This window comes from Phyllostomus hastatus, unplaced genomic scaffold, assembly GCF_019186645.2.
Source record: "Phyllostomus hastatus isolate PE091 unplaced genomic scaffold, TTU_PhHast_1.1 phas_scaffold_501, whole genome shotgun sequence".
NCBI classification, from domain to species: domain Eukaryota; kingdom Metazoa; phylum Chordata; class Mammalia; order Chiroptera; family Phyllostomidae; genus Phyllostomus; species Phyllostomus hastatus.
The window spans coordinates 33,426,302-33,444,543 of NW_025334033.1; the positions used below are offsets into that span (position 1 = coordinate 33,426,302).

At 36.2% G+C, this 18,242-nt stretch overlaps 1 protein-coding gene and 1 non-coding gene across 2 annotated transcripts; both read left to right on the plus strand.

Annotated features, from left to right (window-relative positions):
• The first annotated feature begins 573 nt into the window (after positions 1-573).
• On the plus strand, positions 574-13,426 carry TMX1 (thioredoxin related transmembrane protein 1). Its single transcript, XM_045823537.1, has 8 exons — positions 574-815; positions 3,790-3,905; positions 5,248-5,293; positions 7,190-7,318; positions 9,266-9,311; positions 9,412-9,513; positions 9,633-9,699; positions 12,948-13,426. Exons 1-8 carry the CDS (start codon positions 664-666, stop codon positions 13,124-13,126), a joined length of 837 nt encoding a protein of 278 aa, XP_045679493.1. The 5' UTR covers positions 574-663; the 3' UTR covers positions 13,127-13,426.
• On the plus strand, positions 4,019-4,159 carry LOC123809006. The gene has a single exon (XR_006783886.1). It is a non-coding gene; the product is annotated as a small nucleolar RNA SNORA70 (small nucleolar RNA).
• Positions 13,427-18,242: the final 4,816 nt, after the last annotated feature.

Here is an 18,242-nt window from a genome sequence, read left to right on the forward strand (position 1 = left end):
TGCATAAAGTGTACTAATCTTAACATTTACAGCTCGATGGCTCTTTACGTTTGTGTACACCCTTGTGAAATACTGTTCAGAACAAGGCGCAAAATATAAAGGGTACCTCATAAGGTTTCCCTGTGCACTTTTCCAATCTATAATCCCCCAGAGGTAAATCAACATTCTGACTCATATAAAAATCCATTAGCTTTACTACAAAAGTTTCCAAAAGAGACAAATGAAAATCTGAAGGGCATTTAATCGCAAACTGCTTAAATTTCCCAACTGGCTAGAGAAAGTATAAAATGCCAATCACTTGGCGCCAAATCCAGTGGCAGACTTTGAAACCCTTCCTCTCCGAAGCCCCGCCCACTTTCTACGCAGCGCCTCTGGTTCGCTTTGTTCCTTCCCAATAATACTGGGGCACACAGGCCCGGCGTACGGAAGGGACCGCTTTTCTGTCATGCGCACTAGGGATAGTCGCTCTACCCTCTGTACTCAGCCTACTGGAACGAGGCCTTCACCGGCGCATTCGGAGTCCGCTAGACGCGCGCGCGGGCACGCGCGTGTCCTGACGCGCGGTCTTGCGCATGAGCAGATCATCCCGCGAGGGCGGAAGTGAGGGGCCGGTCCTGGGAGGTGGGGGCTATCGCGGTTACTGGGGGTGGGCGAGCGGCCGACATGGCGACCCCCGGGAGTCTTGTAGTTCCCGTGGCAGTGCTGGTGCTGTTGCTTTGCGGGGCTCCCTGGGCCCACGGACGGCGGAGCGACGTGCGCGTCGTCACGGACGAGAACTGGAGAGAGTTGCTGGAAGGAGAGTGGATGATAGAATTGTGAGCGCGGGGTGATTGTCTCAGGGTCCCCTCGGTGGGCTGGGCTAGCCGGGGTCCTAGGTCCGAGTCTGGACACCAGACTTCATCTCCCCCCTGACCCTTCTCTGCGGCCCAAGTTCCTGGGGACTCCCACTGCGGACTGCGGAGCTCGCGCCCCCGCTGCCTCCAGATCTCCAAACTGCTCTGCGGACCGGGCGCCGGCTCGGTCCTTCCCGCTTCTCGTTTTCACCAAGGAACATTAAGTTTCTTCTAAAACTCCACTCTGGTTTCGTGTTTAAGGCTGTAGTGTGCCTACGAGATTGCGTTCCGGTTCTCTCAACTTTAATTCATGGCTTTGGGGGTGGGGTGGTTGGGATGACTAGTTCCTATACAGTTATTTATTTTAGAATGATGTTTCACAAACGGACTCGACTCATTTTTACCATATTTTACAAGAGAGGAATTTGAGCAGAACCTCTCTTCTTTTGTCTTATTATCCTTAAAAGGTAGCGCATTTATAGTGTTGGAATTTGGGACTCTTTGTTTTAAATTTTATTTCATGGATTAGGTATATTTTTATTTTAAATGTCAAGCAAATTTAAGTTGGGTCATTTTAAAATCTTAATTCCCTTTATTGTTTTTTCTTTTATTTTTCTCATTCTACACTTAGCATTTTTCTTTGCTCGTGTGTTTTTGCAAAATACTGATTGTCCTGGGTTGTGACTCTTAATGCTGTCTGAATGGTACCGTATGAAAAGATGGGTGAATGTCATTGTAAAATGTTTCAAGAAAATCGTTTCTGCGGTGGTTCTGTTATAATAAGATGCATTCTGCATCGGTAGAAAATAAATAATCTACCTTTGCTTTAGTTTGCAAATTGGTGGTAGTGATGGGCGGTGTTACCGATACTGGTGGTGTTATAAAAAAACACCGCAGAGTGTTACTGTGTTCTAGATACTGCTAAGCACTTTACATACATTGTTATATTTAGTTCTCTCAAAATTCTATAAGAGAGGTATTATTTCCCACATTTTACAGATAAGAAACATACCTAAAGACTTAATTAACCTGTCCAGATACTGCTTTTTTTCAGCTTCTAAAGCAGGGGTGTCAAACTCATTTTCACCGGGGGCCACATCAGCCTCCTGGTTGCCTTCAAAGGGCAGAATGTAATTTCAGTTCCTTAACAATTAATGAGTAGTTAACATTTATACAGTCCTAAAATTATTGCTGCCCTTCGAAGGCACCTGCTAGGCTGATGTGGCCCCGGGTGAAAATGAGTTTGGCACCCCTGCTCTAAAGCCTAACAGAGTAGGCATGCAGTGATAGCTGTTAGTACACCCCCCTTCTTTAACAAGGTTCTCAGTGTTTTCCTGTATTTTCCAGTTGCCAGTTTAGGAGGCAGGTGAAAGTGGACATCATTAAGAGAAAACCCAGAAGGCCAAATCCTTAAGTCTTGAGTGGTAAAATAAAAAAAGATATAGAACATCTATATGGAGGATAAGATAGGAGAAAATGTGTACAGTGTGCGTATAATCTGTGACTCAATGAAGTGCATTTTCAGGCACCGTTGGAAGTTGCAGGGGAGATAAAATATAACAAGTGACAGCATTTAGTTTTTATTGTCATGAGGAACTTGTTTTTTAATTGTGCCCATAAAATACTGTTTCATAAATAATGTGTTAAGCAACAGTGATTATGAATTTATATGCAAAATGCAGTCAAGTATTACTCAAGGAGATTTTTAAAAACTGAGTTTGATCAAACTATATAAATACTTACTCAAAAGTTAAGTACAGGGATTTGAATTAGAGTATCTGCATCTGTGAAATTAGAGTATATGATAGTGCTTTTTTTTCTTCCATAGCATACTAATTTTTTAGGCTGAATCTTCAAAAAGCACTCAAAAAACAAAAGGAACTTGGTAAAGGGATCTAGTTAGTAATCCTAATGCTAGTTATTACAAATCCGTTACCTACATTAAATTCATCCTCATCAAAAATTTTATTACAGAGATATTTTCATTGTAATACTATTTATTATTAGGAACTTTGGCTTTTATGTATGGTACTAGTCTTGTTCCATAATGCCTATTACTCTTAGGAGTCTTGTTTTTAATAAAACAAGTCAAGTATTATATATAATGGAGGACAGAAACCACTTTTGTATTTAAAAGTTATAGGCTTTATTCTTTCTGTTCCATTAAACTGAGGCAAATTATAAGATAATACACAATAAAGTGGCAAAGTCAAACCTGAGGGGAAAATCAGGGCCTTGAAAAATGCTGAATACTTGAGGAGTAACTAAAATTATAACGTGCTTGGCCATAGACTTGTAAACCTGAGGTCTTAAAAACAGGCTGACCAAAGGCTGGCCAAAAGAATTTGTTTGGCCTGTCTGGAGTTTGTGTCCATGGCTTATGTTTTGAGGTAACGTTTTTTAAAAAATAAAAATGCAAATTTTTTGGTTTCTTTTACATGAGAATAGCTTGCCATACTGGGCCAGCAATCCCTGTGGCAGTCATCCTGAGCAGTGGTTTCCTGCTTAAGATGTGGTGCAACTCTCCTTGTTCACCACAGCCCTGGGTGCTTCCTATTTTTCTCATACTGGCACCTTGCATCTGTGGCTCCTGCAGTGTGAAATTATTAAAACTGGTGAACTCCAAATGTAGCTTTGAGCTTTCTGGTGGCCACATTTTCATAAAGACATACAAAGGTATTTTTGTTTTTTAAAGAGCTGCTTTATGTGTGAAAACATCCTTATGTCTTAACTTATTCTCAGAATTACTTTTATGTGATTAGCATCATCAACTCATAGATCTTAATTGCCAGAGTGTTTGGTTCACGTTTAAAACTTTTTCATTTTCATGAAATGAACCACTCTGCCTTCTTTTTAGTATAAAATGTTCTTCACGATTACGCATTTTAGGATTTTTATTCCAGTATGGTTGTATTTGAATGTGTAACTTTTTTTTTTTTTTTACTATATTTCTCAGTTATGCACCATGGTGTCCTGCTTGTCAGAATCTTCAGCCAGAATGGGAAAGTTTTGCTGAATGGGGAGAAGATCTTGAGGTTCATGTTGCAAAAGTAGATGTTACAGAGCAGCCAGGTACTGTAAGTCTGTGGCTGGCTTTGTTTCTTTGCATACTTGATTGATAAGTTTATCCTGTTTTCCACATTGCATGGACTTTACCTTTCATTAGGTTTTGAAAACATAACTGTCTGCAGTCAATTAAGCCAACTCACCACCTCCCTGCTGAGGGCTCAGTGTGCAGTGACTTCAAAAAGCAGATTCCTTGGTCTCAAGGAGTGTGTGCAGCTCATTCCTTTTATGTGTAGGTCTAAGGGATCTTGGAGATCTCACTCTCCCTTCATTCTTCCCCACATAACTGCCTCTGATCTTCTTTGCTTTGTATCCCAGGCCCCAGACTAGTGTGTAAGAAATCCTAGAACACTGTGGTCCAGGTGGACAGTAGCCAAAGATACCATTTGCATCCATATTAAGCTTCAGGATAAAGAGCATGTCATTGAGGTTATTTGCAGAGTCAAGGTCATATTCCTTGACAAGTAGTATGAATCTCTGTAATTGTGTTCCAAATTTAATACCTGTGATTTGAGGACATGGGCTTTTAATTACAAAGCTTGCATCTGCATGGTTGTGGGGTCAAGTGTGCACTCCTGACTTGACCCTCTGGCCAAGAGGCATGTCCTGCCTTCAGGCATGCTCCTTTCTTAGTCCAGTCTCATCTTTCTTGTTCTTGCTCACAATATAGTACCTGGGTTCTTGACTCTGCCCAATTCCAAATGGTAATAATAGCTAATATTGAACACTTGCAGTCTTGTTAGCTCCTATTATTATTGCCCAGCTTATGATTCATGATGTGTTCCATTTCTAACAACATCTTAAACTCAGCCTTTGTTTTCTGAATGTCAGATGCAATTTGATTTGATTTTAGGCCTTTATAAATAATATAGACAACTGTTGGCACAGTATAATTGATCAAGTGTTTATATATAAATTCACTTTTTAATTGAGATTATGTGTAGTAGTTTTTTTTAAAAGTTGCTTAAGTAGATAATTAGGTTTTTTATTTTTCATGTTACAAAACTCTTAACCTGGCTAGTATAGCTCAGTAGATTGGGTGTGGGCCTGTGAACCAAAGCATCGCCAGTTTGATTCCCAGTCAGAGCACATGCCTGGGTTGCAAGCCCCCAAGAGGCAACCACACGTTGATGTTTCTCTCCCCCTCTTTCTCCCTCCCTTTACCTCTCTCTAAAAATAAATAAAATCTTTTAAAAAGAAAAAAAACTCAATTATTTTTTGTATAATTTAATATTTTTTTCTATTAGTATTTAAATCAGAATCAATTTTTAAGTGGTAAGTGATTGGCCCATATAAAACCTGCTCTGTACTCTTTCTTGTCTTTATTTGTAATCTTTATCATTTGCAGGACTGAGTGGACGATTTATCATAACTGCTCTTCCTACTATTTATCAGTAAGTATTTGAAGATTTGGTGGTTATGAAAAAGGATGCAGCATAGTGTAATCAGAATACAGGCCTCTGTCCTGGATTATGTTTAAAAAGTGTTATATTCATTAAGTGTATTAGAAGGTTTATTAACTACTAGTGCTGTTCTAGGTGCCTTTACATAGATGAATGATGTATGAAACAGCCCCTAATTTCAAAGATTTGTAGTTGTTTTCAAAGGTGATGTTCACATGAAATGATTTGTTACTCTTTAGCATAGTAAATGTTTTTGAGCCCAGAGTTGTGGTTAGTCCTGTAGGAAAATTGGTAAGGGAAAACCTGGGCTGGAGTGGTTTGTGGAGATTATGGGGTTTCAACGCAACCTTGGAGGTAGATTTCAAAAGTACAGAGTAAGCATTCTCTCCTGAGGGCATCTCATAAATAGTCGTAAATAGGAACATGTTATGTTAAAAAAAATTAGCTAAGAAAGTGCTGTAGCTCACCCTTGGGACAGTGGTAGGTGAAATGGTTAGGTGTAAAGTCAAAATGAACAAGATTGTATAGTCTTCAATATCAGGTCTTTTAGTTTGACTTTATCTTCTAAGGAGAGATAGGAAATCTCAAATCTGTAACTGCCCTTTACCTTAATGCCCATCTGGCTGGTGGGTTGAATGCCAGGAGGTATTCATTGAGCTTTCCTCATTAAAAGTTATGCAAACAAGTTGGCAATTTTTTATGTGTCTGTGTTTCACTTTCTTTTTCTTCTTCATTTTTCATGTCTAAATATTTCCCTATACCTTTTTTATTTTCTCATGCTCCCTTTGTATCTATTTAAATGTCTGTTCTCTGTCTCCATAAGTGCTTCTTTTCCTTTGCAATCAGTACTTTACTGTATCCCACAGTGTCTCTTAAGTGGCTATAATCAGACTCCCCCTTTCTTTTTTACTTCTCAACACCCACTGAACTTACCTGGAATTTCCTGCCCATTTTCTTTTAATCATGTTGTTTATTATGCCCATTCTCCTAACTTCTGACTTTTGAAATCCTGCCTGTCCTTCAAAAACAGCTCAAATGCCATTTCCCCCCCCCACAAATCTTTGGTTTTTGGCTTTCTTATGGTCTTTGGCTCTGGAAAGGATCCTTTAACCCTATGGTAGGTAGTAGGGAACTATTGAAAGTTGTTACATTTAACTGATAAAAATAGAAGTGTTAATTAAGTAGGGTTAGATTGCAGTATTATTTAAGGTAGTTTGGGAATGGTGAAGATGTGGGAGCAGGGAGAGCAGTTACCACCCTACAGCAGAACTCCATACACTGGGAATGAGAAGGACAAGGTGGATGTCAGGAAGAATGCACAGCAGACTGTAAAGTAGAATTACTGAAATGGGACAAAGGGAAGCACTTTACCTGATGCCTCCAGTGATTTAAGGCATGATGGCTGAGATGAGGTGATTATGACTGAAAATACCAGAGAATTGCCTTAAATGTTTTAACTTACAGTTAACAATCACTGACAATAACTATCAGACACTCTTCTAACAACTCTTCGTGTAATTTATGTATTACACATAAGGCTTAAAAGTTATTTTCTGAGATTTACCTCCTTTGCGTCTGTCTGTCTGTCCCCCCCCACCCTGTTTTATTGAGATATAATTGACATATAATGACTTATTTTGTTTCCTGGTTTTATTATTTGGAAGAGTAACAGTGATAGTCTTAGGCTTATGATTGTGTAAAAATATAACCTCATTGATTAAATTTGGGGCTGAGATGTCATGAATTGATAATTAATGTAACTTGCTACTTGTGCTTTGCCAATGATTTTGAATATTAGTATTAATTGTAAAGAGATTAAAGAAATAGCAAAACAAATACAAAGTTTATTTATTTGGTGCTGGATAATACTTATTCTTATCTTTTTAGTTGTAAAGATGGTGAATTTAGGCGCTATCAGGGCCCAAGGACTAAGAAGGACTTCATAAACTTTGTAAGTGACAGAGAGTGGAAGAGTATTGAACCTGTTTCATCATGGTTTGGTCCAGGTTCTATTCTGTAAGTATGAGGGGTTTTTTTCTTATTTATTTCCATTTTAATTGGAACAGGTAATTATGTTTTGTGTAAAGAAAGCATTCTTAGGCTCTTAAAGTATATTCAGATTTATTATGTGATTATTTTTGATTTGACTCTTCTAGGTTAAACAAATACTTTGATTCTTATTAAGCGAGGAGACATTTTATAGCATTAACTTGAAATCATTTTCAGGAATGTGTTAACTCTGAGGATAGGTAATTTCTATCATCAGAAGCTAAATGATGCTCCTGAGTAAGAAGAAGTGGGAAAGTTGTCATTTGAGCTTAATATTTGAATGAGAAGCTTCAAACATGTATCTACTTGTGCTACCTTTAGATTTTAGTTCTTTATTTAATGTGATTGAATTATTCTACCAGTGTGATAACTTTTTGTTTGATTAGATGGGGTGAACAATGACCTTAATATCCCTGATGGCATGACTAACCACTGAGCTTTACATATAACTAGAGGGCAACAGCTTGCTATGAACAGTAAGGATTGGAGATAGCATGTATATTTCCTGCTAGTTGTTGGGGTGTAATACCTCATGGGTCACTCAAGAGACTTTCAAGAGTATTGAGTTTTGCTAAGGTCACTATGGATTTATCCTGGTGTGGCTAAGCTGTCTCTTCCTGTCTCTTCACCACACTTGCTGTTGGACTATTGGGCACTTGAGACACCAGTGGTGGAAGAGGTAAAAAATGGATTCTGGGAGTAGGGAGAAGATTGGCTCTAAGCATTATTTTGAAATAGAATTTATCTTCTACCTTCCCCTTACACCTCTCCTGTGAAAATCTGAATTGATATGTCCTTTTCTGTCAGAATTTCTCCACTGTACCACCATGTCAACCTAATTGAGGCACCAAGTGTTTGTGATGGAGTCTAATTAGTTCAGAGTGTAGGGAGGCTTTATGTTTCAATTCCTTGTTCCTCATCCCATTTGCATTTTAAACAAAAGCAACATGATTAAGGTACCTTTCTCTGTTGGACCGGAAATGTAACTGATTTTTGTTTTTTTGAAATCTCATAGGTGAATCTTCTTAGTCTTTTGATAGAAGAAGGAATTTGCTTCTAAGTCTCTGCTGAGTCCTCAGGGCAGCAGTCTGTACCTTTTTTATTGGTGAACTGAATAAGGGGCTCTCCAGGTGTCAGCTCAGCAGATTCACTCCTCCAATGATGGGTAGTTGGATTAGGTCCCGCATATAGGAACTTTGGCTTGTGCATGAATTGGTTTATATGTTGGTGGTAATACTTTTGATAGAGGGAAAACAGTTGGGAACAAACAAACCAGTCCTTTTTTTTGGAACATGCCCTTTACCTATCCATCTAAACTGTTTGGATTTAATTATGTGAAAATAATTATTTTTACTTATATGATAACTTAGCATTTGTTTCCTATATAATTAGTTTATATATCATTAAACTATATCAAACTAAAGCTATTGTAAGTTTAATTTTAGTATGAAAGGTGGGTAATTCTAAGGTGGGGAGGATCTGCCCAATATGTGCACCTAGTTCTTCCGTAAGGCTCTGCTTGTGAAAGGATTCTGTGCCCATTTGCTTTACAGTATGCCTGACTTTAACTGGTTCCATAGAGCTTGTAACCTCTTATGCAGAGTATGTTGGAGAAGTCATCAGATGAAAGGTGAAAGGTTAATGTCAAAGCTGTAGGAGAAAAGGAAAAAAATGACTGTGTTTTATGTATGAGGACATCACATAATGGGAACAATTCAGAAACTTAATTTTCATTAACAAGTCTCATTAAAGTCTTGAAATTAGTGCTGTATGACTAATCTTCATTAACATCAATAAAATCTGGCCTGCTGAGATTATAGAGTGAAAAATAGAAGCTATAGCTATATACACATATATTCTACTTCAAAGCTGTGTACCTTACTCAGTTTTTCAATCATTTCTCTTTCATTTTAGGATGAGTAGTATGTCAGCTCTCTTTCAGCTATCTATGTGGATCAGGGTATGGGCTAAAATTTTATTTCTCTTTTAAACATTTTTGACAGTATTACTTTTTTCCAAATGAGCAGGTTTTTAGGTTATTTTTTTTCTTTTAATTTTAGACTTGCCATAACTATTTTATTGAGGACCTTGGATTACCAGTATGGGGATCATACACAGTTTTTGCTTTAGCAACTCTGCTTTCAGGACTATTACTAGGACTCGTAAGTACTTTATTTTCAGAGTAGTAGGAAGAAAAATATCTTAAAACTTGATAATTTTATATAGTTCACTAGCTTTATAATATATTATATATTTGGCTTTCTTATGTTTATTTTTGCAGTGTATGATATTTGTGGCAGATTGTCTTTGTCCTTCAAAAAGGCGCCGACCACAGCCATACCCTTCCAGTAAGTATATTTTTATTTTATTTTAGGATATATTATTACTTATTTATTCATTTTTTAAATTTATTTTTTACTACAGTTGACGTGTTTTAGTTTTGGGTATACAGATTAGTGGTTAGACATGAATAATATACCTTATGACAGCAGTTTTCAACCTTTCTTTTCATGGCACACATAAACTAATTACTAAAATTCTGTGTCATTCCAAAAAATAGATTTTTTGCCTGTCTGAAAATAAAAATAGGTATAATTTTGAATCATTTACACTGGATGGCTCATTTTGTGTTGGCTGTTGTCATTTTTTTAATTTGACAATTTAGGGAAAAGAGGTCAGTGCCCCTGACGAGTCAGGTACTGCATGTTTTAAAAATTCTTACATATACCGGTTGAAAATTCCTGCCTTACAAAGTGATCACTCCAATAAGTCCTAGTACCCATCTGACATTATACATAGTTATTACGATATTATTGACTATTCCCTATGCTGTACTTTATATTCCCGTGGCTTTTTTTTTTTTTGAAGCAGATTTTTTTTTAATTTTATTTATTTATTTTTTAGAGAGGGAAGGGAGAGAGAAAGAGGGAGAGAGAGAAACATCAGTGTGCGGTTGCTGGGGGTCATGGCCTGCAACCCAGGCATGTACCCTGACTGGGAATCAAACCTGCGACACTGGTTCGCAGCCCGCACTCAATCCACTGAGCTATGTTAGCCAGGGCCCCGTGGCTGTTTTTTATAAGTGGAAATTTGTACTTCTTAATCCCTCCTTTCCAGCTTAGGTTTCTAAATATGGAGGGTGGCTTATATCAGGAGAAGAAGGAAGAGAATATATATTTCATGTAAGAATAACAGCTCCATGGATTTTGGAACACATTTATTTTCCTTTAAAATGTGGAGAATTTTAATATTGCATATAATTTGCAGATATTTAACATTGATATCAATTTATTTGAAAATTCCATGGTATTCGTAGATCCATTTGAACATGAGTGCAAAAAAGTTAAATATATTCTGCTTTGGAAGTCATTCATTGCTATAGGGTGTTTGAAGATTTTTTTTTAGTTAGCCACATCTTAAGTTTTTCTGGTAGGAAATTGGGAAAAGCAATTCCTATAGTTGATTTAGGATTGACAGTGTGGTATGAGTTTACATAATTAGAAGTATTCACTGCTGTCTGTCTTGATATAATAACCTAGCAATCATTTATTTTCAGTCTTGAAAATTACATTGTTATGGAGGTCCTCTTATTTGCTGTTTGTAAAGAACTTTCAATTTTCATCATCCCATTTGCTTTTCAGCAACCCTCTAAAGTGGACTGCATAAAAGCAACATTCTTCCTATTTTGTGATTGAGTAAACTAAGGCCCAGAGAGACGAACTATTTTCCAAGGTCACACAGAAATGACAGAATTTAGAGTAGAACCTAAATCAGACTCTTGGCCTGGCCTTTCCATGTGCTGCCTTTCATGACTTAGGATTTATTGAGGTCAAAACTCCTTAAATGAAGTCAGTGGAGATTGCATTTCTGGTTTACTTTGTTCATTGAATAACTGATAGGTTTTCTTTTCATTTTGTAAGTAATTGCTTTAATACTATAAAAAGGACATGTATTGGGGAAGGAAACATTTTATCCACCAAGGGCCTCTTCCCTATAGGAAGAAAAATGTGAGCACAGATTGCTTAACAGACAGTTTAAAAGTTAGTGAATGCATATTTTATTTCACTTCAAAAACCTTAACCAAACAAATGTGTCTCTTAAGTAATCTGTCACACAACTGATAGTGATCCATACTTTGTGGTATTGCCCCTTTTAATAATAGCCTTAATGATTTGAATTGTTTTCTAGTATGTGTTTGGCTTAGATTTTGAGTTGCTTAGGGAAAGACTCATCTCAGTCTACTTTTAAGCAGAGTAGGAATTTATTGGTTTATGTAGCAAGGAAATCTGAGGGTAGAGTTGATTGGATCTTGGGGCTCACATATTAGGATGTTATGTTTCTGAACTGCTCAAGTTCTTGCCGTTATTTGCTCCATTTTTGTCTCTCTTCAGTCCTTAGCATAAAAGTGATAGCTCACAATTGCAGAGTGAGAAGGAAATATGTCTCTCCCCACAACCAACCATCTTTTGGGAAAATTCGGGTGTATTCCACTTACCTAAACGGTTCACTTTTTGGAACAGTCACTGTAAACCAAGGGTTTCTGAACCTTGACACTATTAACCTTTTAGGCTACATAGTTTTTAATTATGATGGACTGTCTTTTGTATGTTGTTGGGTGTTCAGCAGCATCTCATTGATCACCAGCAGCACTACCTCCCCATTGTGACAATCAGAAATTTTCCAGACATTACCACATGTTCGTTGTTAGGGCAGAATCACCCCTGGTGGAGAACCACTGCTATAAACTATAGTGCTCACCACACCCACATGGAATGTGGTATAGGGAAGAGGCTATTAACCAAACGGAAAGAGGGATGCCAGACAGACCAAAGAACAGATTGTTCACTACATGGTAATTTACTCGTATAGCTGCTATGTTTTTCCTCCTCCATTCTGGATTGCCTGGAACGAGCAGCAGTCTATCATCTCTGAAGAGAGTGAAGCTCATTGGCCCAGTTCTGTGCTCTGTATCTCAGTTTAACATGGTGTGGTCTAAGTTTATGTTAACTAACAACAGGTCTTGTGAAAAAAAAAAAAGTATACGTGTACATATTTGAAAATTCATGGAGCTGTGCACTTAAGATTTGTACATTCTATTGTTTGCAATTATACCTTAGTAAAAGTATATGTGGATTAGAGGAAACACATTTATGAAACTACTTGGAAAAAAAACATGCATAAGAATATAACCTTCAACTAACTATAAATGTCTGATTGCTATTCAGTTGGGAACTGAAACAAGGGTAATGTTGAAATTTGTTCTGTATACTTATTAATTAAAAGATTTAATAGCAAATTAATATAATTGTATTTAATGCAGTATATTTTTTACAACATCCATTTTCACAGCATTGATTCTGATTTGTTAATTTCAATTCATAAATAGGTAATTATAATGAACTTGGAAAGTGAAATGGATCTTGTAAACCAACTTTTATTTTTATGGTATCTCTTATTCTTGAAGACAACTTTTTCCTTTTGGACTGATAAATAAATGCCAAAGCAGTTTATGGGCATAAGAAATCAAGTCTTGACTTTATACTAATGCAAATCTAATTACATCAACAAAAAATATTTTGTGGTCTTTATCTTTAAGAAAAATTATTACCAGAATCTTCTCAACCTTTGAAAAAAGTGGAGGAGGAACATGAGGCTGATGAAGAAGATGTTTCAGAAGAGGACACTGAACATAAAGAAGGAACAAATAAAGACTTTCCACAGAATGCCATAAGACAACGTTCTGTGGGTCCTTCATGGGCCACAGATAAATCTTAGTTAATTTTTATAAATATCTTAATATAATTTGGACAGAAACAGAAAATTAATCATTTCTTTTGGTTTGAAGTGAACTGTGACTTGTTCCTTGCAGGATTCCATCTATTTTGTCATTAGATTGAAAGGTCTCCCTTTAGAAAAGAAATGGAGCATTATGTGAAAAGTTTGAAGTAGGATATAACAGCAGTATGGTGGTTTAAACAGTTCTTTAAATCTTATTGCTGGTGCCAAGCAATAAGATTTGTGTGTTTGTTTAATAATGACCTTTTTCATAATAAAATTTTTGAGGTTGAAAAATTACATTTCCCAAGTATTGCATTATTGAGGTACTTAAGGAGATTAGAGAAAAAGATTTCTCATTTAATAAAATTTTCTTGTTTCACTGTGTGAAAAAACAAACAAATATATTTCCCATAAATGGGAACTTTGCCCATTCTCTCAAGAAATACTATTTCAGTGATAATTTTGTGGTCCTTTTAGAGAAAATAGTCTAAAATTTCCTCAGTTTTAAATAATGCAACTAATAAAAACTAACCTTATTTTAATTACAGTTTTTTTACACATGATAATATAGGATAGGCTCCTAATTTAGGAAGTTTTTGTATGTCCATGGTGTTGCCTTGATTCCTATAAAGTTTGGTTACATTTTTTGTTTCTCTGTTCAGCATATCTTTCTTACCATGGGTTACATTTTTCATTTTCCAAATTGGAGAATATCCTGGAAATATTTTTCATATTTTAATAAATAGTACTTTATTTTGTTGTTGTAGTACTTTATTTTGTTGTTGCAAACTGAAGTTTACTGAGGGATGCTTAAAACTGAAGAGCTGTCTACTGATTTAAAATTTTGGCCACTTATTTCAGATTTTAAATTATTCTTGTTGAACTTGTACTTGGACTTTTTTTGTATTTTTGATGTGAAGGTAAACATTCCAGACTTTTATTTGATGTGGAAAAGCCTCTGCATTTTATGTTTTAAAAATTGATGGAAGCTTAATCTGATATAAAATAAAGTTAGGATTTTACTCAGGAAAAAGGACCTTTTACAGTGTTAGTTTTCAATGTACATTCATCCTTATACAGAAAGTTCTTGATTTTACAAAGTCAGTGTACGCTTGGTGTTTTAAAATCATAGTATTTTTATGTCTTTAAGAAGACAAACTTTGTATTCTACACTTTCTACTATGTGGTATTTCACAGGTGGGAATCAGCAGGATGGGACATTTAACATATTTTTACTCCTTAAAGAGTTAGCACCTTACAGCAAAAGTGGGATCAGTGTGGGGCGGCAATAGAGAACTGTATTGGCTACAAAAAGGTGAAAACCGTAAGTATTCAGAATGATCACCTGTGTATTATGTAATCAATGTAGATGATTTCTGTAATGTCCTCTCTCATGTAGATTCTGCTTCTTTGTTCATTAGACTTACAGTTTCATAGTACACAACAGTTTTCTTTAAAGGCCTCTCCTTTAGAATATTAAGTATTCCACCACTGAGGAGTTTGGATGTACAGTAATTTTGTGATGCTTTAGAAAAATATTATAAGCACAAAATAAACTTTTCTAAGACTTCATTAAAACTGAAGATGTATGATTTCTAGTTGCATATTTAGAAATGTTTACTATGTATTTAACAATGTTCCGATGAATAGTTGGGTCACTATGTACTTGATGATGTGTAATCATACACATCTTTTTCTGTTACTTGAGCAAATGATAGAGGAAAACAGTTCTCAGAACCTCCGAAATCACTTTATTCATAAATGGAGTAAATGCTTAATTAAGCATTCTATTTTCTTTTTTTTTTTAAGATTTTATTTATTTTTAGAGAGGGAAGGAAGGGAGAAAGAGGGAGAGAGACATCAGTGTGCAGTTGCTGGGGGTCATGGCCTGCAACCCAGGCATGTACCCTGACTGGGAATCAAACCTGTGACACTGGTTCGCAGCCCGCGCTCAATCCACTGAGCTACGCCAGCCAGGGCAGCATTCTATTTTCTAGTTCCTAGTATACATAAATTATAAATTTCAAGTTCTTAAGTAATTAGAAAAAATATATATACACAGCAAATTAGAAATAGGCAGAACAGGTAGAGACTTGATATTTCAGAAAACAACATCTTTCAGTTCTTTAGGACTGTCACAGTAGACATCTGAATAAGCAGTTTTCCAGCACATCAGAAGCTCAGAATGATATGGGATAATTTTACCTTTAAGGGACCTCTTTTTCCATTATTGGTTTATTGGGGCTCAACATGGCATTTTAACTACAGATCACTTAGGAAAGAATGAGAGGCAGCAGCATTCTGGAGAACTCTGCCACTCCACCCACTCTCCCCCATCACCCAATCATCATTCATCTCCACCATGGAAGTGTTTAAAATCTGATCACTTCAATGGGAAATGTAGTGTTCTACCACACTGCCTAAATACTTAAAGACGATTCTTGTGTCTGTAATAATAGCTACCATTCATTGATTACCTATTAAGAGTTTTTCTAAGTTACTGTTAATGATTCTTTTAGTCCCAACTACAACCTACAGTAGGTAAATATCACACATCTTTTAGGTGAACAGGCTCAGAGAGTTATGATAGAAATAGGTACAATGTGAATCCAGTTTTGATTTCAAGTCTTGTGATTTTTTTTCAGTAGGAGTACTAAAGATTTAGCAGTCTATATGTTAAATTTAAATGTGAATTTTAATACTTAAAATTGCACTCATCAGACTGTTGTAACAACAATATTCTATTCAGAATAATCAGAAGTCAACATTCAGAAATATCAGAATTCAGTATTTGAAGTCTTGTGATTTTGGGTACTACATAAACAATCAAGGTTATTATTCCAATAACTCTTGCTTTTGAAAACAATTTTCTCTCAAGTCATTTGTCTCCTTTTTCAACCCAATGCATAGAAAGCGTAGTTCTGGGCCTAGTTATCTTATGATAAAATTAACATTTTTGAACATTCTGATCCGTAGTTTAAGGTAGAATTCTTTCAAATTATTTAATTTTTTTCCAGCTTTACTGAGGTATGATTGACAAAACATTAATTCTGATGTGAATCTTTTATTAATAAGATCATTGATTTAGGAAGGAATTTAAACAAGTGGCCCTATGGAGTAATTGTATAATTCTGAAAGTAAAATTTTAAATTGATATTCTACTTGCAGATTTAGATGTCTGTTTCACTCTATTATAAATGGTGATAATATCAGTATTTTGGCTGTGATATCAATGTCCCTCCTTTTTACCACTTTGGTTGTGTGTGACAATACTTTCAAACCTGTTTTCATTGTGGTGTCAACTCATTCTGGTTGTATCTTGAAAATGAAAACATAAAAAATGAAAATAAAAGAAGTCAGTTGACCAAAGAAAGGTTTGATTTATCTGAAACTTCTTTTAAATCAAAATATAATTAAGAGAGTCATTTTAAATTCAGTGAAAATATACTTCACTTTGAAGAATAACTTAAGAATTTTTTAAAAACTTCCCTAGCTTTAGTGTATGGTAAGGCTTGTCATAGAAACAGGGTTACTAGTTGATTGAAATATATCAACTTATGTATTTGGAAAGATTCAACATTGCTACCTGGGCATTCCTCTGAAACTTTCTCTAAACTTTGGATATCTCTGCTCCTATAGAATCAAATACATATTTGACTGGAAATTTTAAATGCTCCTAACTATGTCGTCTTTTACCAACCCAATGGCTATTCCTGAAACTACTTTAAGAAATCAATTCCCATGAACATGCTTCACAATCCATTTGTTGGTTCAAAAGTCAGCTCAAGTCCTGTAAGTCCTTTCTGGCCCACATAGTTTTTTTTCTTTTCATATAGTGTGGGTTTTTATCATTTTCTGGTCATTAAATCACATTCTGTCTTGTAATATTTTTTTTGCACTTAACTATACCAGTTAACTGAGTGACACTGAGCAATTCACTATACATCTCTAGGCCTCTATTTATGAGTAAAGTGATTTCTGAGGTTCTTTACCTTTAATGGGATAATTGTTACATTCATATTTTGTCCTAAAATTGATTAACTTCTTGAGGCCTGAACCTCATTGTTAATTTGAGACAAAGCATAGTGTTGTGGGAGACTTCTGGGCAGTGGTCAAGGGACTCCTGACTAGGAATGCGACTGCCACATTTCTGGACATGGATTTTTGTATTTGGGAAATGAAGTTAAGTAGTTCAATATTCAGGTAAAACGAAGAAGTTCTTAAAATGAACAATGAAGTTATTTGTCACTTCAGCTTTCTGGGCAAGTTTCTAGGAATTTTAATACCAGGTAAATGAAAACGGAATAATAAAGTTGTTAATGTGTACAGTAAGCTGTGTGGATGTGAAGAATTTCAGTTGTCAGTATCACTCCTTTGTTGCCATTTGGCCTGAGCTGAAAAATTCACATCTTTACTCCCTATCTTCACTATCACTTGGGGCATCACAATGTGTCCGTTTTCCAAGATGATTGTTAAAACATCCGTAAGTGTTACTAGGTTTTTTCAGTTCTTTTCATTTGATCATTTAGTCATGTGACAGAACAAGAGTTGAGTAGCAGCATTAAAAACGTGGTCACCCCTCTAAGCCACTGGAACAGATAAATACTAGGAGAAGGTTTGTAATTAGTTTTTAGAGTTCCAATAAGCCATGAGCCAAGAGTGTGCAAATTAAGCCAAAAGAACAGAGTTGATTTCCAATATGATGAGTTTGCAGTACCAGATACAGGCTTATTAGCCAATTTACTTAATTTTGTGATTTCTTTGTGCTAGAGAGGTCTGCAGGGTTACAAACCCCATTTCCCTTTAAAGTGGCACGTGCTCTCTCTCAAGACAGCAGTATTATATCTAATGGGCTCTTACTCAGTTTAATTTCCTGAACCTCTCAGATGAAGAATTCTATAGCTGTGGCTTTTTGTAGTTGTTCAATTACAGTTGTCCCCATTTTTCCCTTGCCCTACCTCCCACCTCCTCCATTTCAGTCCTCCCCCCGCCATCATTGTTCATGGGTCCCTTATACATGTTCCTTGACTTGACCCTTCCCATTCTTTCCCCCATTACTCCTCTCACCCGCATCTCGTCATTGTCAGTTCTTTTCATGTCTCTGCTTCTGTTT

Bases quoted from the DNA above. Each gene is read 5' to 3' on its own strand.
- TMX1 (XM_045823537.1), top strand. From the start codon at position 664: ATGGCGACCCCCGGGAGTCTTGTAGTTCCCGTGGCAGTGCTGGTGCTG. The intron at 7,319-9,265 runs GTAAGTATGAGG...CTTTCATTTTAG, and splicing joins TTTGGTCCAGGTTCTATTCT to GATGAGTAGTATGTCAGCTC. The intron at 9,514-9,632 runs GTAAGTACTTTA...TTATTTTTGCAG, and splicing joins CAGGACTATTACTAGGACTC to TGTATGATATTTGTGGCAGA.